The sequence below is a fragment of the Lepisma saccharinum genome, chromosome 9 (assembly GCF_977018435.1).
Source record: "Lepisma saccharinum chromosome 9, izLepSacc3.1, whole genome shotgun sequence".
NCBI classification, from domain to species: domain Eukaryota; kingdom Metazoa; phylum Arthropoda; class Insecta; order Zygentoma; family Lepismatidae; genus Lepisma; species Lepisma saccharinum.
The window spans coordinates 39,852,060-39,871,246 of NC_139237.1; the positions used below are offsets into that span (position 1 = coordinate 39,852,060).

The 19,187-nt window shown below is 41.2% G+C and overlaps 2 protein-coding genes across 2 annotated transcripts; both read left to right on the forward strand.

Moving 5' to 3' along the window:
- The first annotated feature begins 13,292 nt into the window (after positions 1 to 13,292).
- LOC145992396 (uncharacterized) lies at positions 13,293 to 14,945 on the forward strand. Its single transcript, XM_083128776.1, has one exon. It carries the CDS (start codon positions 13,293 to 13,295, stop codon positions 14,943 to 14,945), a length of 1,653 nt encoding a protein of 550 aa, XP_082984902.1.
- An 829-nt stretch (positions 14,946 to 15,774) lies between these two features.
- LOC145992397 (uncharacterized) lies at positions 15,775 to 18,897 on the forward strand. Its single transcript, XM_083128777.1, has one exon. It carries the CDS (start codon positions 15,775 to 15,777, stop codon positions 18,895 to 18,897), a length of 3,123 nt encoding a protein of 1,040 aa, XP_082984903.1.
- The last annotated feature ends 290 nt before the right edge of the window (positions 18,898 to 19,187 follow it).

Genomic DNA, 19,187 nt, shown 5'->3' on the forward strand with positions numbered 1-19,187 from the left:
GATTGCCTAGATTTACTCTAGCTGTAGCGAGCTGCCAATTATGCTTTAGTTTCCGCAAAGGTGTAAACCTAAATCTGACATAAAAGTAAATGAAACAGAGTAATTGCAGTGAACTTCACACTATTTTCAGTATTTTCCCACTACATTCTTCGGTTAAAGGAATTCTGACTTCATTTAATACCCCACCCCCACGCTCATCATTCTTCCCTGGAAGATACTGACTTCCCATATAATGAGAAATTCTAAAGTACTGTTGTGCATATTTTTGCTCTACTGGGAATATTCTGCAATTTTTTTGACATATTTTTAATTTTTTATGACACATATTTTTCAATTTTTATGACATAATTACCTACATTTGTTACAGTTTTATAGGACATAAAGTCCCGGGTCCTAATTATAATATATAAAGTTGTCTGAAGACGTGAAGTTCTCATTCTTTACAGAAAATTATCGTCAACAATGAATAGCAGAATTGTGTTCCCTTCTCCTCTCCACATTACATCAGGCTGTGAGCGCTTGATACAATAATAAGAAAAACTGATTTCTGTAAGCCAATATTATGATATTTTCAAGTAAAAGTTATAAATATATTCAAAATCATGTAACTACAAGGAAATTCCTAATGTTTTTATTTCAATTTATTACTCTCATCAAGGGCGTATCCAGGGGGTCCAGTCCCCCCCCAAAAAATTGAAAATACTATGGTTGATTAATAATACTTCCCGATAAGCCACGTGGTGTAACGGTACATGGACACCTGGAAGGGGGGGCCATGCCCCCTCCCCCCTGGAAAATGAAAGTCAACCAAAAATTATATATTTGTCACATATAATTTCATTTCAGCCACAATTATATGTCTTAATTATTGCATGAATATGATAAATTCAAATTTAAGCAATGTTTTTTGAGGGAACAGCACTATTATTGGGGAAAATGTACCTTGTTTCCCCCCCTGGAAAAAAATACCTTCCTTGCCCCTTCCTGGATAAAATCCTGCACACGTCCATGAACAGGTATAGTACAATTCTCTCTCTGTGTGCATGGTTTGTGGATTCTGAGAAAAAAATCCACTAATAGTTTTTAAGTTTCACACTTGGTATAGGTCTTTCCTACTCTTACAGCGGGTGCTCTATATCAGGGCCGGCGCTAGTCATACTGCCCTGGGCGGTGGTGGCAGATGCCGCTCTCTTACAAACCCCCCCCTCCCCCTCCCAGTCATTATGCAGTAACAGGAAATTTAAAATCAATATATTCCTAAGTAAAACATCAAACTATAAAATAAATAATGAGACTTGTTAGACTATTTCAATACTATTAAGCACAAAGGAATATCTCGCTCGACCACAGTTAAACTTTAAAGAATGCAACACTAATTTTATATTAGGCCTATTTTGTTTTATTTATTTTTTGAGGAATTTTGTTGATTGTTTGGTGCAGAAATTGGAAACAAGTTTCTTTTTGGAAATTAAGGCTCTACACTCACATTAGGTGCAAAACCATGACCCTTTATCAGTTTAAGGTCTGCTTTGGTGTAATTGTTTTACTATAGCCGAAAGCACTTTTAGTTCATCTTTTAATTCAGTAGCCTTCTTGTGTTAACATTCTGGCAAGTTTTCTACACTTTTCAGAGAAAAGATCAAATGGCATATCTTTATGCTTACTAATATAAAAGAAATTGAAAATTCACTATGATGTAAGCTGCTGAAATTTTTCTCTTAGAGCTAAAATAATCGTCTAAAATCTGGTAATAAAAATCATATATATATATATATATATATATATATATATTACTTTCAAGTGGTTTTCCCTTGCTACTTGAGGATCACAGTAGTCAGCATGTGGTAGTAATAGGGTTAATGGCTTTAGGATGATTGCAAGTCCTTGAAAAAAGGTCCTCCTCCGTAGCCGAGCGGGTTAAGGCGTTCACTCGTCTTGAGATCGTTCGCTGCGGGACGGCGTAGGTTCAAATCCGGCGCTGGTCGGAATTTATTTGGCCTACGTATAGGGCCGGTGGCAACTCACCATCGTGAGGAAATTGGGAAGCTCCAAGTGAGTGAGCGTAACCTGGTCGAGAAGACCTACAACAACGGCTGGGGGTTCGTCGGGCTGATCACCCGTCACCCCAATACTGGTCTAAGACCTCCACGCTATAACAGGTGACGGAGGAACAGTGTGGGAGGGAGACCAGCAGTCGGTAGGTAAGCCAAGGCCCTTCAAGGTGCTGTGGGTTATGTTCAGTGACGTGCACTGAGGAGTAGCTAGTCTAGCAGAGATAGATTAATCAATCTCAGATCTATAGTTATTTTCAAATCACAATATTTATTGTCTTGTTAAAGCCACAGTTCATATGCAACACTTTCTTTTCCACGCGCTTCTCGTCCATCGGTGTGATCCACGGGCAAAGCTGGCTGGATACCCTAGCTCGCTCTTTTTCCGCCTGACCAGTTTCCAGGTAGAAACGGCCGGCCGAAGGAAAAGGAAAATTTCTGCCTCTACCTCCCTTGTCCCCTCCCCCCGCTGCAATGGTTGAAAGCCCATGGTTTCAGGTCCCCCAGTCTATCTCCTATAGGACAGATAGGGGATTGGTTTCCCTTGATTCTTTGTAAATCCTCTAAAGAACTCAAGGAAAAATTTTCTGCAGTACTTACGTATGTTCTCTGTATTTACAGAACCTTATGGGATGTAGTTTTATTATTTATGAAATGGGAACGTATTATGTGCAGACAATAATGTTATGCTTTCTTTATTTTTTTTTCAAATATGGAATATATAATGATTAAATTACAAATATTTGCTCAGGCTCTCTCTCGCTCTCGTTTTAGTAGTGTTTTATTTAAATATACTAATCTTTTGGCCTCCGACGGTTGTATTTATTTGGACAAGAGAACGCACGTTCATATTGTTGTTGGTTTGGTTTATTTTACTTCGCTTTTCTGCCACATTTGGTTATCGTGAAAATGAGGATGAGTGATGAAATTATGAAATTGATGAAGGGAAATCGAACAATCCAGGCCAGGATTCGAACCTGTGATGAGCGCGCATTCTTGTTCCTGTGTTGTACTCTGCAGTGAATAATGAAATAATTTGAAATGAAAAATGTATCTCAGAACTCAAGAAGCCAAATGAATATTATTGAAGAAACTACAAAAAAGTGTGTTTTGTTACCTGTTTTGTTTCTGTGCATAAAGTGGACTTAAAACACTAAATCAACCAACCGTGGGGGAGTGGTTATCACAGCATGCTACAACACCAGGAGTTCCAGGTTCGAACCCCGACCTGGGCATGGGTGTTCTTTGTGTTTGTCCCTTCATTAATTTATCGTATCATCTTCGCAATTAACCAAATATGAGAAAAAAGTGGCGCTAAGTAACAAAAATCAAGTCAAATCATTGATTGATTGCTTGATTTGGTTTATTTTACTTCACTTCTCCGCCACTTTTGGCTAATCGCGAAGATGATACAATATAATTAATGAAGGGACACACTCAAAGAATACCCATGGTCAAGCCGAGATTCGAACCCAGGATCTGTGGCTTAGTAGTCAAATCAAATCTTTTTTATTTTCGAATGGGGGTGAAGGTTACGTGTACTTCTTTTAGTACTCATTCATCATTTTGCAATCTTTTCCTGTTATTGACGTTCTATTTTTAGGAATACTGTGTCCTAAAGGGGGGGAGGGGTATGACTCACACCAACCCCATCCCTTGAGCATGCCACTGATTGCTACCCCAAGGGTCGACTTCACCGCACGTCACTGGTTATGTTTATATATATATATTACTTTCAAGTGGTTTTCCCTTGCTACTTGAGGATCACAGTAGTCAGCATGTGGTAGTAATAGGGTTGGATGGCTTTAGGATAATTGCAAGTCCTTGAAAAAAGGTTTCATTCTTGCGGGAACGAAACACATTTATATGCAGTATAAAACAACAAACGCATTTATATGCAGTATTATTGAACTGCTCAATACGTTCATATGAGGCGTATGGAACGCTTTTGCCTCCACACCCCAAATTGCATATTATTTGTTGACGCACGCTTCTGCGAGGATGAACTTTTTTTTATCTTGGCAGATTGTGAAAGAAAGAAAAAAACTGTTTTGAAGTGTAACAAAGAATGTTTAGGCATAATTATGTAGCAGTCGTATGAAAAAGACAAGGTTTCATTTCTTCTCTCTATGCAAGTTGACTGAAAAATTTTGCTATTAATTGAGTTATGATGGCGAAAGAGAAAGACCTTAAAGAGCAGACAGCGAAGCATTCCAGTGTCAGCAAGACGGCAGTAAGTATTATCCAAAAACGGTGGACAGATAAGATAAAGAAAGCTAGATTTACAATGGAAATGGTGAGGTGGGGGGGAGAATGCTGGATAAAGTTCAAACAAATGAAGGCAGTTTACGCGATGACCGTACCTCTGAGCCAATGATCGAAGAAATTGAAATTGCTAAAATGTTCGCAAAGGAGTTTGGGGTCAAGGACATATTTAGGGGCCCCAGGAGGTTTGGACCCCACCCCCCAAAGATTTACTAACAGTAAGTACAAAAATTAAAGAATGAAAATAATGGAATAATAAAATAATTAAAATTAAATAATGAAAATATACTTGTTGTTTAATCGAGGGTTATTTATCTCCTCCAAACTTATTGGAAAGCAAGGATTATATTATGTGATCATAGGACTTTGAATGACAGTAGATTTATAAAACCTTAAAATGCTGACCAAGGCAAACTTTTGTAGTATAAAAAATATACATAAAAAATAATATATTGTGAATATTCATCTGAAGAAGACCTGTTAGAAGGTGGAAACATTACATTTTTATGTATATTCTTTTATACTATAAAAGTTTGCCTTGGTCAGCATTTTAATTGTTTATTAACATGGAAACAAGGCTTAACAGTGTTACCAGAAGATTTATGCAAGATTTATTACTACTTGCAACATAACATTCATAAAATATCACCAGGAACTTTTATTTTTCGTCAACTGTTTGTTCAATAAATATTCAATTCTTTATCTATTTGACATTAATTCCCTTGCCAGGGCAGTTATTTTTTTATTACAAATTTTGCCGACCTTAACTACACATAAGCTAGATAATGAATACGTACTGTTATATCATTATTCTTATATCGTCCTTTAAGAGTGGCCTGGAGGTTGGCATGAAAGTAGTTTCCTGGCCCTATGCGATACAGAGACACCTAGCGACATATCAGGGGACTAGGAATTTTTTTCCGCTGTCCTAAACCAGAGGCCAGACAACCTTCCTCCCTTCACCACCCCCTCCCCTCCTCCATGACTCCCGCAGTGAGGTTTCCAGGAAAAGGGCACCCACCTGTTTCTTTTCATTCTGGTTTCGGAGGCTAAAATTTCTCCACTGGCAAAGCAATTCACATTTCACTGCATGCTGACTGACTCTTGCATGGAGCGAGAAGAGTGGCAGGCCCCCGAGACAGAACCTTCATCACTGAAGTTTTGATTGAATAAATTTGATTGATTACAGTGGCTACTATAATTATGTTGAATTTTCTTGTTGAGGTTGGAATTATCAAGTGAGAGTAAAGAAGGAGGTAGAGAATATCAGTTGAAAGAAAGTAATTTTTTGAAGGGGGTGTTTTTTATACAAAATCGATATATAATAATAATAATAATAATAATAATAATAATAAGGTAAAAATTAGTAACAATTATTATTTCAACTATTAACAAATAGAGTCCCTTTTATAATTAGAGAAGGGCAGGAGCGAAACTACCTGGAATTTAAAAAGAGGAAACGTGGACATGCGTAATAACATATGGAAAAACTGAAAAGGAGAAAGACGAACAAAAGAATGTAACAAAATGTACAGTAGTAACAAAGATGTCAGGAAACAATAGTTTAATATTGAACTTACACTTTGATGAAGTAGTTTTCTTTGTTATGATCTGAATTAAGTCTCTTGCACAGTTCTAATCGTTGGAGTTCACAGCAGCTTTAATCGGCCAAGGTTGATTGATTTTGTTTATTTTACTTCGCCTTTCTGCCACTCTTGGCTAATGATGATATTATGAAATTGATGAAGAGACGCTCACAAAGGACATGCATGCGCAGACCAGATTCGAACCCGGGACCACTGGCATCGTAGCGAAATGAGATAACCACTCTGCCACGGGGGCCGGCAAGGGTGGGGACAAACTCTCAGTGGTGATGTGAATCCGCTGTGGAAACATATGACCAGTTGCATTTAACAAGTTCCTGCATCACATTAGTTGCTCTCTCCTATTGTGATTTTTCCCAATGTTAATTGATTGCTTCCCAAGTGAAATTTCAGTCCAACTAATTATAGTATGATCTTCAAGATCAGCACTATACGTGTTACAAAGTACTCTTAAAAAATTCCCAGTGAATTGGTCAAAATAAAGTGACAGAATTTCGAGGAGAGGCCGAGCCTCTGTGGACCCACACACGGCTATGCCAATATACGTAAGGAAACCCGTGGTGCTACAGTCCCCGAGGGCCACCAGGGCCCACCTACCGACTGCCGGCCTCACTTCCAGTCCAACCAGTTACTTCGGATAATTCATGAAACATACCTCGAAGGAGTAAACATTACTTATATATGTCTGATTCATAGAAAGATAAATCTATTCAGAAGGATTGTCATCACCAAGAAGAAATTGTTCAATTTGGCTTAGGACATGAACGATGGAGTGTTGATGCGTGATTCCAAGAAGTTGAGGGATAAATCCATTGTTTCATAGTACATTTTTCTGTACTTATCACATACTTCAGTAAATGTATCTACAGATGAATTATTAGTGTCATCGTACTTTTTAGGAATTTTTCTTTAATGAGGTAGTTTTGGGGAATCAACATCCATGTCTTTACTTTATGCTGTTATTTCAATCCAGAATGAATTAAAAATTTTTTGCAGAAATTTAACCGATGTTGCAAGTGTGGATATCATTTTAGTGGCCTCCTCAAAGTGTAAAGACTTCGTATGTAGAGCTAAGTTTACTGTATCGATTTGACCAAACACTCAACTCTAAATACAGATGAAGAATAAAAATCCATGCCTTGCAGTTTCCACATTTGTACCTAGATTCGAAAAACAGTGTGACACAAAGCAGAATCATACATCCCACTGACATTACAAAATATTGCAATACATCTCTATCTATTATCCAGGTTTTCTTATTGTCTGTATATTGTAGAGAGTGCAAGGGAGAAATCTCAAAATCATATCATCTCAAGTCATCAACCGAAGCTCGGTCAGGCAGTGACAAACAAAATACAGGAAAACCTCGTTAATACGATATTGGTTAATACGAAGTACCCTTTAATCCAAAGTTCTTCCCATTCCCCAGCCGATAAGATAGGATTTATAATGTATTTCAGTACGGATAAATCGAAATACGGATAATTTTTAATACGAAGTTGTTTACAAGACCCTTCCGCAAAACTGGTTTCGCTTAATTCGAAGTAGACACCTGCGTAAGTCGACAAGAGAAGATCGAATGTGAAAAGAGCTTGGACGTTATTTTAACTTGACCTTGACATGTTTCCTTGTCCTAAGAGCTGCTGACAACTCGAGGGAAGCAGCCCGAAATGCCCGCTGGACATTGACATTCTTTGTCAATGTGCATGGGAGGTCAAGCTCTTTCCCCGCTGAATGCGCCACCTTGGAAATATTCACCAGTGCCAGATGAGAAATGCGAGATAAGATCGCACGATCCAAAATACAAGACGCGTGGTGCCTGGAAGTCTCACCAATCTGTCTAGCTCTGAGCTCGAGACACAGCAATTTCCCGTGAGCGAGCAACTTTTGGCCTGGTAGCAGACAACTTCCGGTAACCACTTTCATTAAAAGCGTGTTCTTTGTGCCCTGTAGAACTTCATAAAAAAAGGGAAACTGTTACAGATAATCAAAGCAGCATAGGCCAACTAAAGATCGTCAACCCGCTTAATGCGTTGTCATCTAGGTTTCCCGCAAAAGTTGACGTCGATCTTACGTATGTTGCAACTCCAGTTTCCCGCTTCATACGTTTCCCAACTGTGACTGTGCCGGTCATAAAATTTGCCAAAACAGTGTTTTGTTGTCTGAGTGACTTCTCCCCTTTATCTATCAGCGAACGGGGGGGGGGGGGGGGTACTAATTGTTTCGGCCACGATATTCTTGCTCGTGTGCGCACACCGGCTTCTTTGGCGTCTAAAAAAAGCAAACAGTTCTGAAAACCTTCTTTAAAACGAACAAAAACCGCATGATAAGTAAAAGAAAAGTGACCCCCTTCCTTCTCCTACAACAGCTCATTATCCGCCACTGATGTGCATGGTAATGTGATTTTTCGCACTGCTGATAAAAGTTCAGTCTTCGACAACTGCGTTATCTTTAAAATGCCGATGATTTCCCTTCTGCCACCTGCTGCTTGCTCTAACTTCCAGCCGGTCTCATTGTGTTTACGCTGCAGCTGGCGCCAGTGTTTAGTCTAGCGTCTGGAAAGCTCTCGCTTGCTGATAACTGCAATGACTCATCCAGTGGGAAGAAATAAGCTTCATTGCTTCATTGTTTTGAATCTTGCAAAGCCATATAATCCCTGCTTTTCTTCAGAACCATTAGCGTGCTGCTGTTAAAAAAAACCGCAATGCTCAATGTAGGAACACGAGAGGAAAAGTTTTGGCGGAGCGAGTGTTTGACGTCCAGAATACTCCTGAAACCTACAATAAATTGTCGATTAATCTGAAAATACGCAAGTTTCGTAAAATTTGTTTTTAGTTCATTTTATACTGCTGAACTATACAGTTTAAAGTGGGATCCAAACCAGAGTGATTATCGAGTGCCGCACTGTTTAATGTGTCCTAGGATACACATTGGGTGCAAACATCGCAAGTTGTGTGTTTACTTTTTCAGAGTTGATTACAATGCAAGTTGAGGAAGAGTTTGGACTGCTCCCTGAAAAAGGGGAGGGGGGCGAATATGAAGTTAACTGAAGCAAAGAATACGTGACTTTTTTTTACGATGTGTTTTAGACAGCCGAACCAGAATGAAATTTACAGGCCCGATTTTTTTGTTTTCTTTTGTGCCAGGGAAAGGTTGTGTTCTCTCCCAAGAGAATCTTCTCTTACCAGTTAATCCTGTAACGGACAATGTTCTAGTACATAAAATCCAATATTCATTCTGTTCGATCACCTCGCGTGTGACTACTGTCAAGATTCACTTCTTGCAATAAACGAGATTGTTTTCTTTTCCGTAGGTCTCCGTGCAAACGGGTTTCTTATGAACTAAAATTGTAAGAATTTCGTGGAAGAGCAACAACTTTGCACAATTAAAAGAAAATACCGTTTTTTCTAAGACTTTTTGCCACAACATGCATCCCGTGCATAACCGGTTGTATAACTAGGCAGGATAAATGGTGTTAACCGACTCCTTGTAATCTTTGTGTCCGCGTTAAGCTCCGTGTTCTCATTTTGTGTAACATTTTTTACACTTCCATTAAAACATAAAATATATTATATAGTACATATAAAGCTTATTTTCTGAGCTACCACCAAGTATAAAATATCCTTTGTGGGGCTAATTTATACTCTACTTTATTTACACCTGAAAATAGGCGCCATCTTGAAAAGTTTGGATAACTCGAAGTCGTTTAATACGAAGTTGACATTTTTTGGTCCCTTGAACTTTGTATTAACGAGGTTTTCCTGTACCACTTATATGACGTTCAATGCCGGGTATACCATAATCACTGCCAGGTGTAACTCCGAGATCAAAACAATTAAACAACTATAATCCCGGAAAGATTCGTCAGCAGACGTTATGGTAAAATAACCAAATAAAAAGACAACGAAATTTTGGAAGAGGGAGTCAGAAGTCTCAGTTGCAGCAAGGCGTTTCAATTACTGACGGATCAGGCAAGGCGACGTCAACCGTCGGCAGAACAAGATACGGAGAGGAACCTGTGGACTGCAAACCCTGCAGCCCTGCTCTGATCGCGGCCCTTCAATCTGCTTTCTGGCCAACGCCAGTCACCCAGTGCGGACGTCCGCCTGCATCACCATTTCCGCGAGGACGGGATGTGACAGAAACGCATCTGAGACTGCAGACCAACTGGACGCAAACTGCATGCCAGCGAGTCGCTTCCGAATTGTCCAGACTACCTGAGCGAGGGTAAGTTGACGACCAAAAACCTCCCTTATTCTCTCCTCCTCGACTAGGGGCAACCAGGGGCGATAAGTGGGTTAAAGTAAGATCGCATAGGTCATCCAGCCGAGTTGGGCAAGTGTTCACCTCCCGATCCCTCTCAATACTTCAAGGAACCTGGTGAACGCATCAATATATATATCTTTTTCTTATGAATATCATATCACTGAGTGAATTGATAGTAGCCTATGAACATTAAAAAATTGTACACCTGTATTAATCACACATTACATATTTACATTACTTGTAAGTGCACAAACAGCAAATGCACATCAACAGACTTTGCGTTGGTCTCTAATGTATTTACAGTGGAACCTCAATTTTATTTTCAGGGGACAAAGCTCAAAACTTAAAATGCGGGAAAATGTAAAACCGAAGAAAATTCCATGTGCTATATTGGGACCATCAAGATGGTATGTATAATGCAGGAAAATGTAAAATCGAGGAACATAATTTCAGAGTTCCACTGTATCTATTTTTATTGAGGCAAGGCACATGCAGATTTTGGCAGCTGTGGGGAGCCGCAACAGCAAAAAGCAATTGTATCAACATATACTTACAGGCATTATCTACCAATAATTTCTGTCTACAAATCCTGTCCCATCTGTCATAAAAAGTACATAAACAAATCACCCTTTGCACATACCTACCAGGAGGTGCATATTAAAAATAAGGACAAGTCCCTCATAACAAATCACCAACAACAATGAGGTGAACTGCACAGGTGCAAATGCTTCAACTGTTTCTTTATGCTGCTATTGGGGATATTCTCATGAGTTTTTGTTTGCCTTCCCAAATATTTATTATTTATGCTTGCGAGAATAACCAATCCTACCACGTGTTAAGCAATGCCTGATTCTATTCCTTAATGCAATGCAGCCAAATTCAGCATGAACTATGTTAAATTTACGAGCTTATTGTAGTGAGTGAAGGAAAAGACAGACAGTGGTGTTGTGCACATGTTCACAGTAAGTGTTTTTGCCACAGAATTTCTAAATACTTGTAGAGAATTCAGAATTCAAAACAGGTGTTCTTTTGTTAAGTCCCGCACCATGGTTGTGCGGTCTAAGGCATAAGGACTTAGTATCCCACTATGGGACGTGCACAGGTTTCGCTCTCCTGAGGGAAGCATAACACCTATTCTCTTGAGATTTCGGCCTGTGTATGGGACCAGTGGCCACCCACCATCATGAGGAAACTGGGGAGCTACGGATGAGTAGCACAACCCAGTCATGGAAACCTACAACGACCGGGGGTCCGTGGTGCTAACATGTCTCCCTGTAACTGATTGATTGATTGATTTAGTTTATTTTACTTCGCGTTTTGTGCCTCTTGGCTAATTTGCGAAGATGGGGATGAGTGATGAAATTGATGAATGGACATTCACAAACAACCAAGCCCGACCGGGATTCGAACCCGGGACCCTTGTCTCCCTGTAACTGGTTGGATGATTGACCATCTCAACAGGTGGGAGTGACTCCAGCAGTAGGTATGTAGGTCCTGGCCCTCATGGGCTGTTGTGCCAGTGGTTACCGTATTTACTCATGTATAATGCACACTTTTTTTTGCACCCAAAAACTATGGTGTGTATTATGCACGGAATAATTTTTCATGTTTAAGAACCCCTATCATGTTATATATTGTTGTGAAGCTTCAATTCTGTAGTTTCTGAATATGGCAACAATATTCCATTCAAGATGGCGACACTAATGTGCAATGCAGTTGAAATAAGCTCATCACAAAATAAAGGAACATTCTGATTTTTGTGGTACTTTGGATGAAAGAAAAGATAAGGAGAAAGAAACTAATAATTAAAATGTATTACTGGCCAAATAATATGACATATATGGAGTGTGTAAATGCCTTCATGAAAGAAATCTTGTTCTGCTAACTGCTAGTTTGAGGGTCCTGAATGTGCCTCTTATAAATGTTACATCAGTCATGGAAAAAGTACTGTATATATTTTAAAGGTTTTTTTTTTTTTTTTAGAAAAAAGTAGAGAGAATATGAGCAAAACCACTTTTAAAATTTTAAAGGCCATTTTCAATGATTTTTCCCTTGCTATGTAATGTTCTGCGACACAAGAAAAGCAGGCACAATTCGAGCATGCACCTCCCATCACATGGGATATCCTATGATATCAGCGGTATTTGTTGGGCGAGAAATAATAGAAAATAACTTCCTGAGCACTGCAAATCCATAACATAATTTTGATCTCCCTTTCTACATATTACAGAATAATTAAGGTGTTTAAAGAGTGAAAGCTTTGTGATGCTAAACACAGTGGAGGGAGAGGGGGGAAGGTGACTTGGGTTGGTGACTTACTGTTTACACAAGAGCAGTGCCGGCGATTAAGGAGGGCAGTTGCCCCCACGTTTTTGCCACTTCTGTCCCAGAACAATGCTAAACCTTATCTACCAAGGGAAAGTAAACTGTCCTTGCCCCCCTGTTCGGTGAACAATGCATATAATTAGTGTTTTTAATCTTGTTTTCCATTTTTGTGTATATGTGTGAGTTATTCATGTGAAGTGTGTGGGAGTAAGAAACTGCGGAACCTCCCGCATACTTGATTTCGGGAACTTACACACCCACAAGTAAATTCGGGAACGTCCCGAGAGGTGAGCCAGGCTCTTAGCTTGGGCGTTGCCACGAGAAAAGAACAGTCGTGATCAGAGAGTCATCGTGAGAAGAACCGTGTCACACGCGCGCGGTCACAAGTGCGCTGTAGAGACATTCTACAGCCAAACAGACAGTCCTTCGTGTATATTGTTTAGTTATTGTATAGTCCTTCGTATATGTGTATTATAGACATTAAATGTATGTATATATCGTCTTTGTGCGTCTGTTACTTAACCAGACACCGTGCGGGAACCGACGCATTTAGGATAATTCGGGCCAGGGTGGAGTTCAGCCAGTTAGCCAATGTAGTGCGGGGCTTTCTGGAAACTGACACTCAACAAATGGTCCTCCGGGCCGGATGCGTCGCAATTGTAGTATTCGTGCCGTATTCCGGTAGTTTGTCGTCGGGAAATCAACGAGCCAGAAGAAGAGTCAACGTGCCACACCCTCGGTCCGCCATATGCGTTTAGCGTCTCTTGTACGACGAGTCAACATGGAGCAGTTACAGGCGTCAAAGACAGTCCTCAAGCGGGAAGTTACTCGGATTGAAAACAAGTCAGCTTCACCAACGCTGGAAGGTGCTACACTTCAAGTCTACATAGACAAGGTCCTTCAACTAAGTGCAGACTGTAGTGCATTACTTGTGAATCTCGCTAAACAGTGCGAAGAAACATTGTTCTCTGAGTACTACGATGAACTGAGTGCGGTGCAAGACCGATTAGAGTTCTTGTTGGGCTCCCTGTACCAAAAACAGAAGGAAGCAGTTTCTCCCGTTGTCGCGGTCGCGGTGAACAGTGATGCGAAAAGTGACGTTCGGTTACCAAAACTAACATTACCAGAATTCAGTGGTGACATTCATCAATGGTTGTCATTTCGGGACTTATTTGTGGCATCGGTTCATGACAACAAACACCTCAGTGGCGCTCAGAAGTTGCAGTACTTGAATTCGGCATTAAAGGGTGAACCGTCATTATTAATCCAGTCCATCGCAATAACGGATGCAAACTACGAGGAGGCGTGGAATCTGCTAGTTTCGCGGTACCAAAACAAAAGAGAGATAGTGAACAGCACGATTAATCGCTTGGTTAATCAACCTTGTGTGCCATCACGCTCGGCTACAGGGTTACGCAAGCTCATTGACGTCCCTTCTGAGTGTGTGCGTGTGCTGAAGGTTTTGGACATCCCTGTAGAGGCTTGGGATGCAATTTTAGTCTTTCACACCACCGACAAGTTGGATGCAGAATCTAGGCAACAGTGGGAACTTTCCCTGAAGAATGCAGAAGTGCCTAAGTTCGAGGACCTGACTACGTTCCTGGATGTGCGTGCCAGAGCTCTAGCAGCGTCTACGGTGACCTCCAGCCTCCCAATGTCCAGCAAACCCCCTCCCAGGTCTACTGATCGTCAAGTAAAGAAGAATGTGAATTCGTATCACACAGGTGCTGAAACTGTGTGTCCTAAATGCCGCGGACACCACAGGTTGCATACTTGTCAGAAGTATCAACAAATGTCGGTGAAAGAACGGTACTATTTTGTGAAAAGCAACAATCTGTGCTACAACTGTTTGCAATCGAATTGTAACGTCGGAAAGTGTACTTCGCGCACGTGTATGGTGTGCTTTAGAAAGCACCACACATCCCTTCACTTCTCTCCTAGTGAAAATCCCAGTTCTACGCGGCAAGTAACGTCCCACATCGCCAGCAAGAAGAAAGCCATTCCGTTGCAGGAAGTTCTCTTGTCTACAGCCACCGTGGGCGTGAGGGATAGACATAACAACGTTCGGCATTTTCGTGCACTCTTAGATACGGGCTCCGAGTGTACATTTGTCACGGAAGACTGTAGTCAGCAATTAGGCCTTCGAAAGAAACACATCAGTGTTGCCATATCCAGTATTTCGGCAACCGGTATCGGTACTTCTCGTTCCATGGTGGACCTACAGTTTAGGTCAAAAGCGGGCAACGAAACGTACACCACCAAAGCCATCGTTGTGAAGAAGATTACAAATAATTTGCCCAAGCAGCAATTCACTTTTGATCAACAGTGGACTCACCTACATAACCTTGATCTTGCCGACCCGTCCTTCAACAAACCAGGGAAAATAGACATTTTATTTGGTGCAGATATTGTTCCCTTACTTTTAACCTCTTAACTGGGTAATTTCCTCGTCGAAAGCCCAATCTGCCCTGGGAATTTTTGTTGATAAATTGATGAATTTCGTAAACCAATATTTTAGTTAATATTTCTGTGCTCCATGGCATACCATTTAGGTATTGTTTATTCTTTTATTGGTCCTTGTTGTACTTTTTACAATATGCGAGATTTACAACTACAATATATCTCGGATTTCCTCAGCAGGAAAAACATGCCGTCGCTTCCGATTTGCCTGAGCCATTATTGCATACGCGATAGAACTGAACGTCGGGCTGTGTTCGTTGCTTCCCGCTAACTCTAACTGTTACAACAGTCTGGAAGTCAGAGCCATCTGGTGAAACAAAGAAGAAAGTAATTTGACGAAGTATCTCGTCATACACAACAGATATCAGCAGTAAGAACATGAGAACGTAGTATCCCGTCATGCCCATTATAAATCAGTAGAGCCAGAACGGAATATTACGTCATACCCAGTTAAGAGGTTAAGACCTGAGAAAGTCGCAGGTCCAGTAGGTACACCAACGGCCATAAGTACTTCACTTGGGTGGATTCTTATGGGCAGAATTAACGTTCCGCGCAATAAACGCGCAGTGTCATCACATCATGCGTCATGTAGTGATCTGGACGCTACCCTACAGCGCTTCTGGGAAATAGAGACTGTGCCATCGGTAAAACTGTACAACGAAGAAGAAAACTTTTGTGAACAACATTTTCGAAAAACACACGCACGTGACATCGACGGTCGTTATGTTGTGAGATTGCCCTTCCGAGAACAAAGCGGTGTTCTGGGTGCTTCACGTTCCCTAGCGGTGCAGCGTCTCAAACAAATGGAGAGACAACTCGTCAAGAATCCACAACGTCAACAAAAGTATGCTGAGTGTATGCAGGAATACATAGACTTGGGTCATATGAGCGTCATTTCGAATTCAGAATTACCTGTGTCCCAAGAAAGCAGTTGCTACCTCCCACACCATAGTGTCATCAAAATGGACAGTTCCACAACGGCTTTACGGATCGTGTACGACGCCAGTGCGAAGACGACGACAGGAGTTTCCCTCAACGATAAGTTGCTTGTAGGCCCTAAGATACAAGACGACATAATGCCTTTGTTGCTACGTTTTCGTACGTATCAAATAGCCCTTACTTCGGACGTTGTCAAAATGTTTCGACAGGCGAAATTACACCCAGATGATGCAGAATATCATCGCATTGTGTGGAGGAAGTCACCGAAAGAAGAGATACGAGACTTCAGATTAGAGAGACTGACGTTTGGTACGGCTAGTGCTCCTTTCTTAGCCACCAGGTGTTTACAACAGCTGGCCCGCGACGAAGAGGCAGACTTTCCTGAAGCAGCGGCGATTACATTGAGAGACTTCTTTGTAGACAATCTAGTGACTGGCAGTGATACAGTAACGCAAGCTATCGCGTTACAAAAACAAATAAGTGAACTTCTACAAAGAGGTGGTTTCGAATTGCGGAAATGGTGCTCGAACAATACACGAGTACTGAATGAAATCCCGGTACATTTGCGAGAAACGAACTTTGCATTGGATGTGAGCATAAATGAACATATAAAAGCACTCGGGATCGAATGGCATCCAGCGAGTGACGAATTCGCGATATCAGTGACGCAACCCGCAATTCGTGAGCAGTTGACCAAGCGCATTTTGTTATCAGACATCGCGAAAATATTTGACCCCCTAGGGTGGATATCTCCAGTAACTGTCAAAGCAAAGATCTTCATGCAAACACTTTGGCAAGTTAAACTTGACTGGGACGATGTACTTCCACCAGAACTAGAAATTGCATGGCGAAGTTTTCGGGCGGAGTTGCATAAGTTGCAGGATGTTAAGGTGCCTAGGCGCATCGTGTCTTCAAAACCGCTAACGTGCGAACTGATAGGCTTTTGTGACAGTTCCGAGCGGGCCTATGCGGCCACTGCCTATTTACGTTCTACATACAGCGACGGCAGTATTGAAGTGCATCTTGTAGCAAGCAAAACGAGAGTCGCGCCTCTGAAGAAAGTGACTCTCCCGAGACTCGAACTCTGTGCTGCAGTGTTACTCATACGTTTGCTGCAGACAATAAAGGAAGCTCTTCATTTGAACATTACAGAGATCCGTGCATTTACTGACTCTACAATAGTTTTGTGTTGGATAAACTCTTCTCCTTCTAATTGGCGTACATTTATTGCCAACAGAGTTGCTAAAATACACGACGTTCTCCCTGCAGAGAATTGGTTCCACGTGTGCAGTGAAGAGAATCCAGCTGATTTGGCGACAAGAGGAATTTCTCCCTCAACCCTGTTCGAACGTGATATTTGGTTCTTCGGCCCACAGTGGTTACGTAATCAGTCCTTCAATCCTACACGCATGGTCAACGCAGCAGCAACAGCTGAGGTTGAGAGAGAGAGAAAAAAGGGTCTTCTCGTATTACAGTCTTCGGTCGAGGTGGAGGAGTTATTAGTAAACAAGTATTCAAACTTATCAAAGCTCCAACGAGTAGCGGCTTGGTGCTTCAGATTTATGCATAACACCAAGCGAAGTGCTAATGAACGTCAGTTTGGACCCCTATCAGCACGCGAACTTAATCACACGTTGCTTGTGTTAGTGAAACAAGCACAAATTACAGCATTCCCTACAGAAATAAAGCATTTGAAAAAAGGGAATCCTTTGCCTTCAAACAACCCATTACTCAATTTGACTCCTTTCCTGGACCAGGAGGGAATTCTGAGAGTAGGTGGACGTTTACACAATGCACAAATGACAATTGATAAGAAACATCCCATTTTGTTACCTCGTGAACATAAACTTACAGAGCTCATCGTGAAACATGAACATTTGAAACATTTGCATGCGGGACCACAATTACTTCTCGCTGTCCTACAGCAACGTTTTTGGATTATACGAGGGAGGGACTTAATTCGAAAAATTGTGTTTAAGTGCAAAGAATGTTTTAAGGAAAAACAGTTGACAGCAACTCAACTCATGGGTAGTTTGCCAGCCCCTCGCGTCAATCCAGGCCGAGTATTTGCAAATACAGGTGTAGATTACTGCGGCCCATTTTCAATAAAGAGTTGCCAACTCAGGTCTTCAAAAATCACCAAAGGATACGTCGCTCTTTTCGTGTGTCTTGCAACCAAAGCAATTCACTTGGAAGCGGTAAATGATGCATCAACGCCTACATTCATTGCTGCATTACGTAGGTTTGTGGCCAGACGTGGTAAACCTAACCAGATCTTCAGCGATTGCGGAACGAACTTCGTAGGGGCAAACAGAGAATTGAAAAAGCTACTTCAATTCATGCGACAAAAAGAGCACGTCCAATCGATGTCAGATGTTACGGCCTCGCAAGGCATACAATGGAATTTCAATCCACCGGGAGCAGCTCATTGGGGTGGTGTATGGGAAATTTCAGTGAAGGCAGTGAAATATCACTTGAAAAGAGTTATGGGCTCAACATTACTCACTTATGAGCAATTCATCACGTTATTGACACAAATAGAGGCGTGTCTTAACTCGAGGCCATTAACGGAGTTGAGTAGTGATCCAAATGACCTAACGGCACTCACGCCAGGACACTTCTTAACCGGTGATTCGTTACTGGCTGTACCTCAAGCAGACTTTACAACATCCACGTCGAATTGTTTGTCTAAGTGGCATTTGATCCAAAAAATGACGCAACATTTTTGGAAACGGTGGGCAACAGAGTACTTGTCCAGACTCCAGCAGCGGCCCAAGTGGATGGAGAAGAAGGAAAATCTACAGATAGGAGATCTGATGTTGTTGAAAGAATCTACCCCTCCACAGCAATGGAAGCTAGGAAGAGTAGTGAAAGTTCATGCAGGACCAGACAAGTTAGTACGATCAGTGACAGTGCGAACAGCTGATGGGCAATACAGACGTCCAATTGTGAAACTTGCTCCTCTCCCCTATTCTAAGGAGACATAAGTGTACTGCATTGAAATTATTGATTGTGGTTGAAATTAATATTTCAACGGGGGGGAGTGTGTTCGGTGAACAATGCATATAATTAGTGTTTTTAATCTTGTTTTCCATTTTTGTGTATATGTGTGAGTTATTCATGTGAAGTGTGTGGGAGTAAGAAACTGCGGAACCTCCCGCATACTTGATTTCGGGAACTTACACACCCACAAGTAAATTCGGGAACGTCCCGAGAGGTGAGCCAGGCTCTTAGCTTGGGCGTTGCCACGAGAAAAGAACAGTCGTGATCAGAGAGT

Coding starts and splice junctions, on each gene's coding strand:
- LOC145992396 (XM_083128776.1), top strand. CDS start 13,293: ATGGAGCAGTTACAGGCGTCAAAGACAGTCCTCAAGCGGGAAGTTACT.
- LOC145992397 (XM_083128777.1), top strand. CDS start 15,775: ATGGAGAGACAACTCGTCAAGAATCCACAACGTCAACAAAAGTATGCT.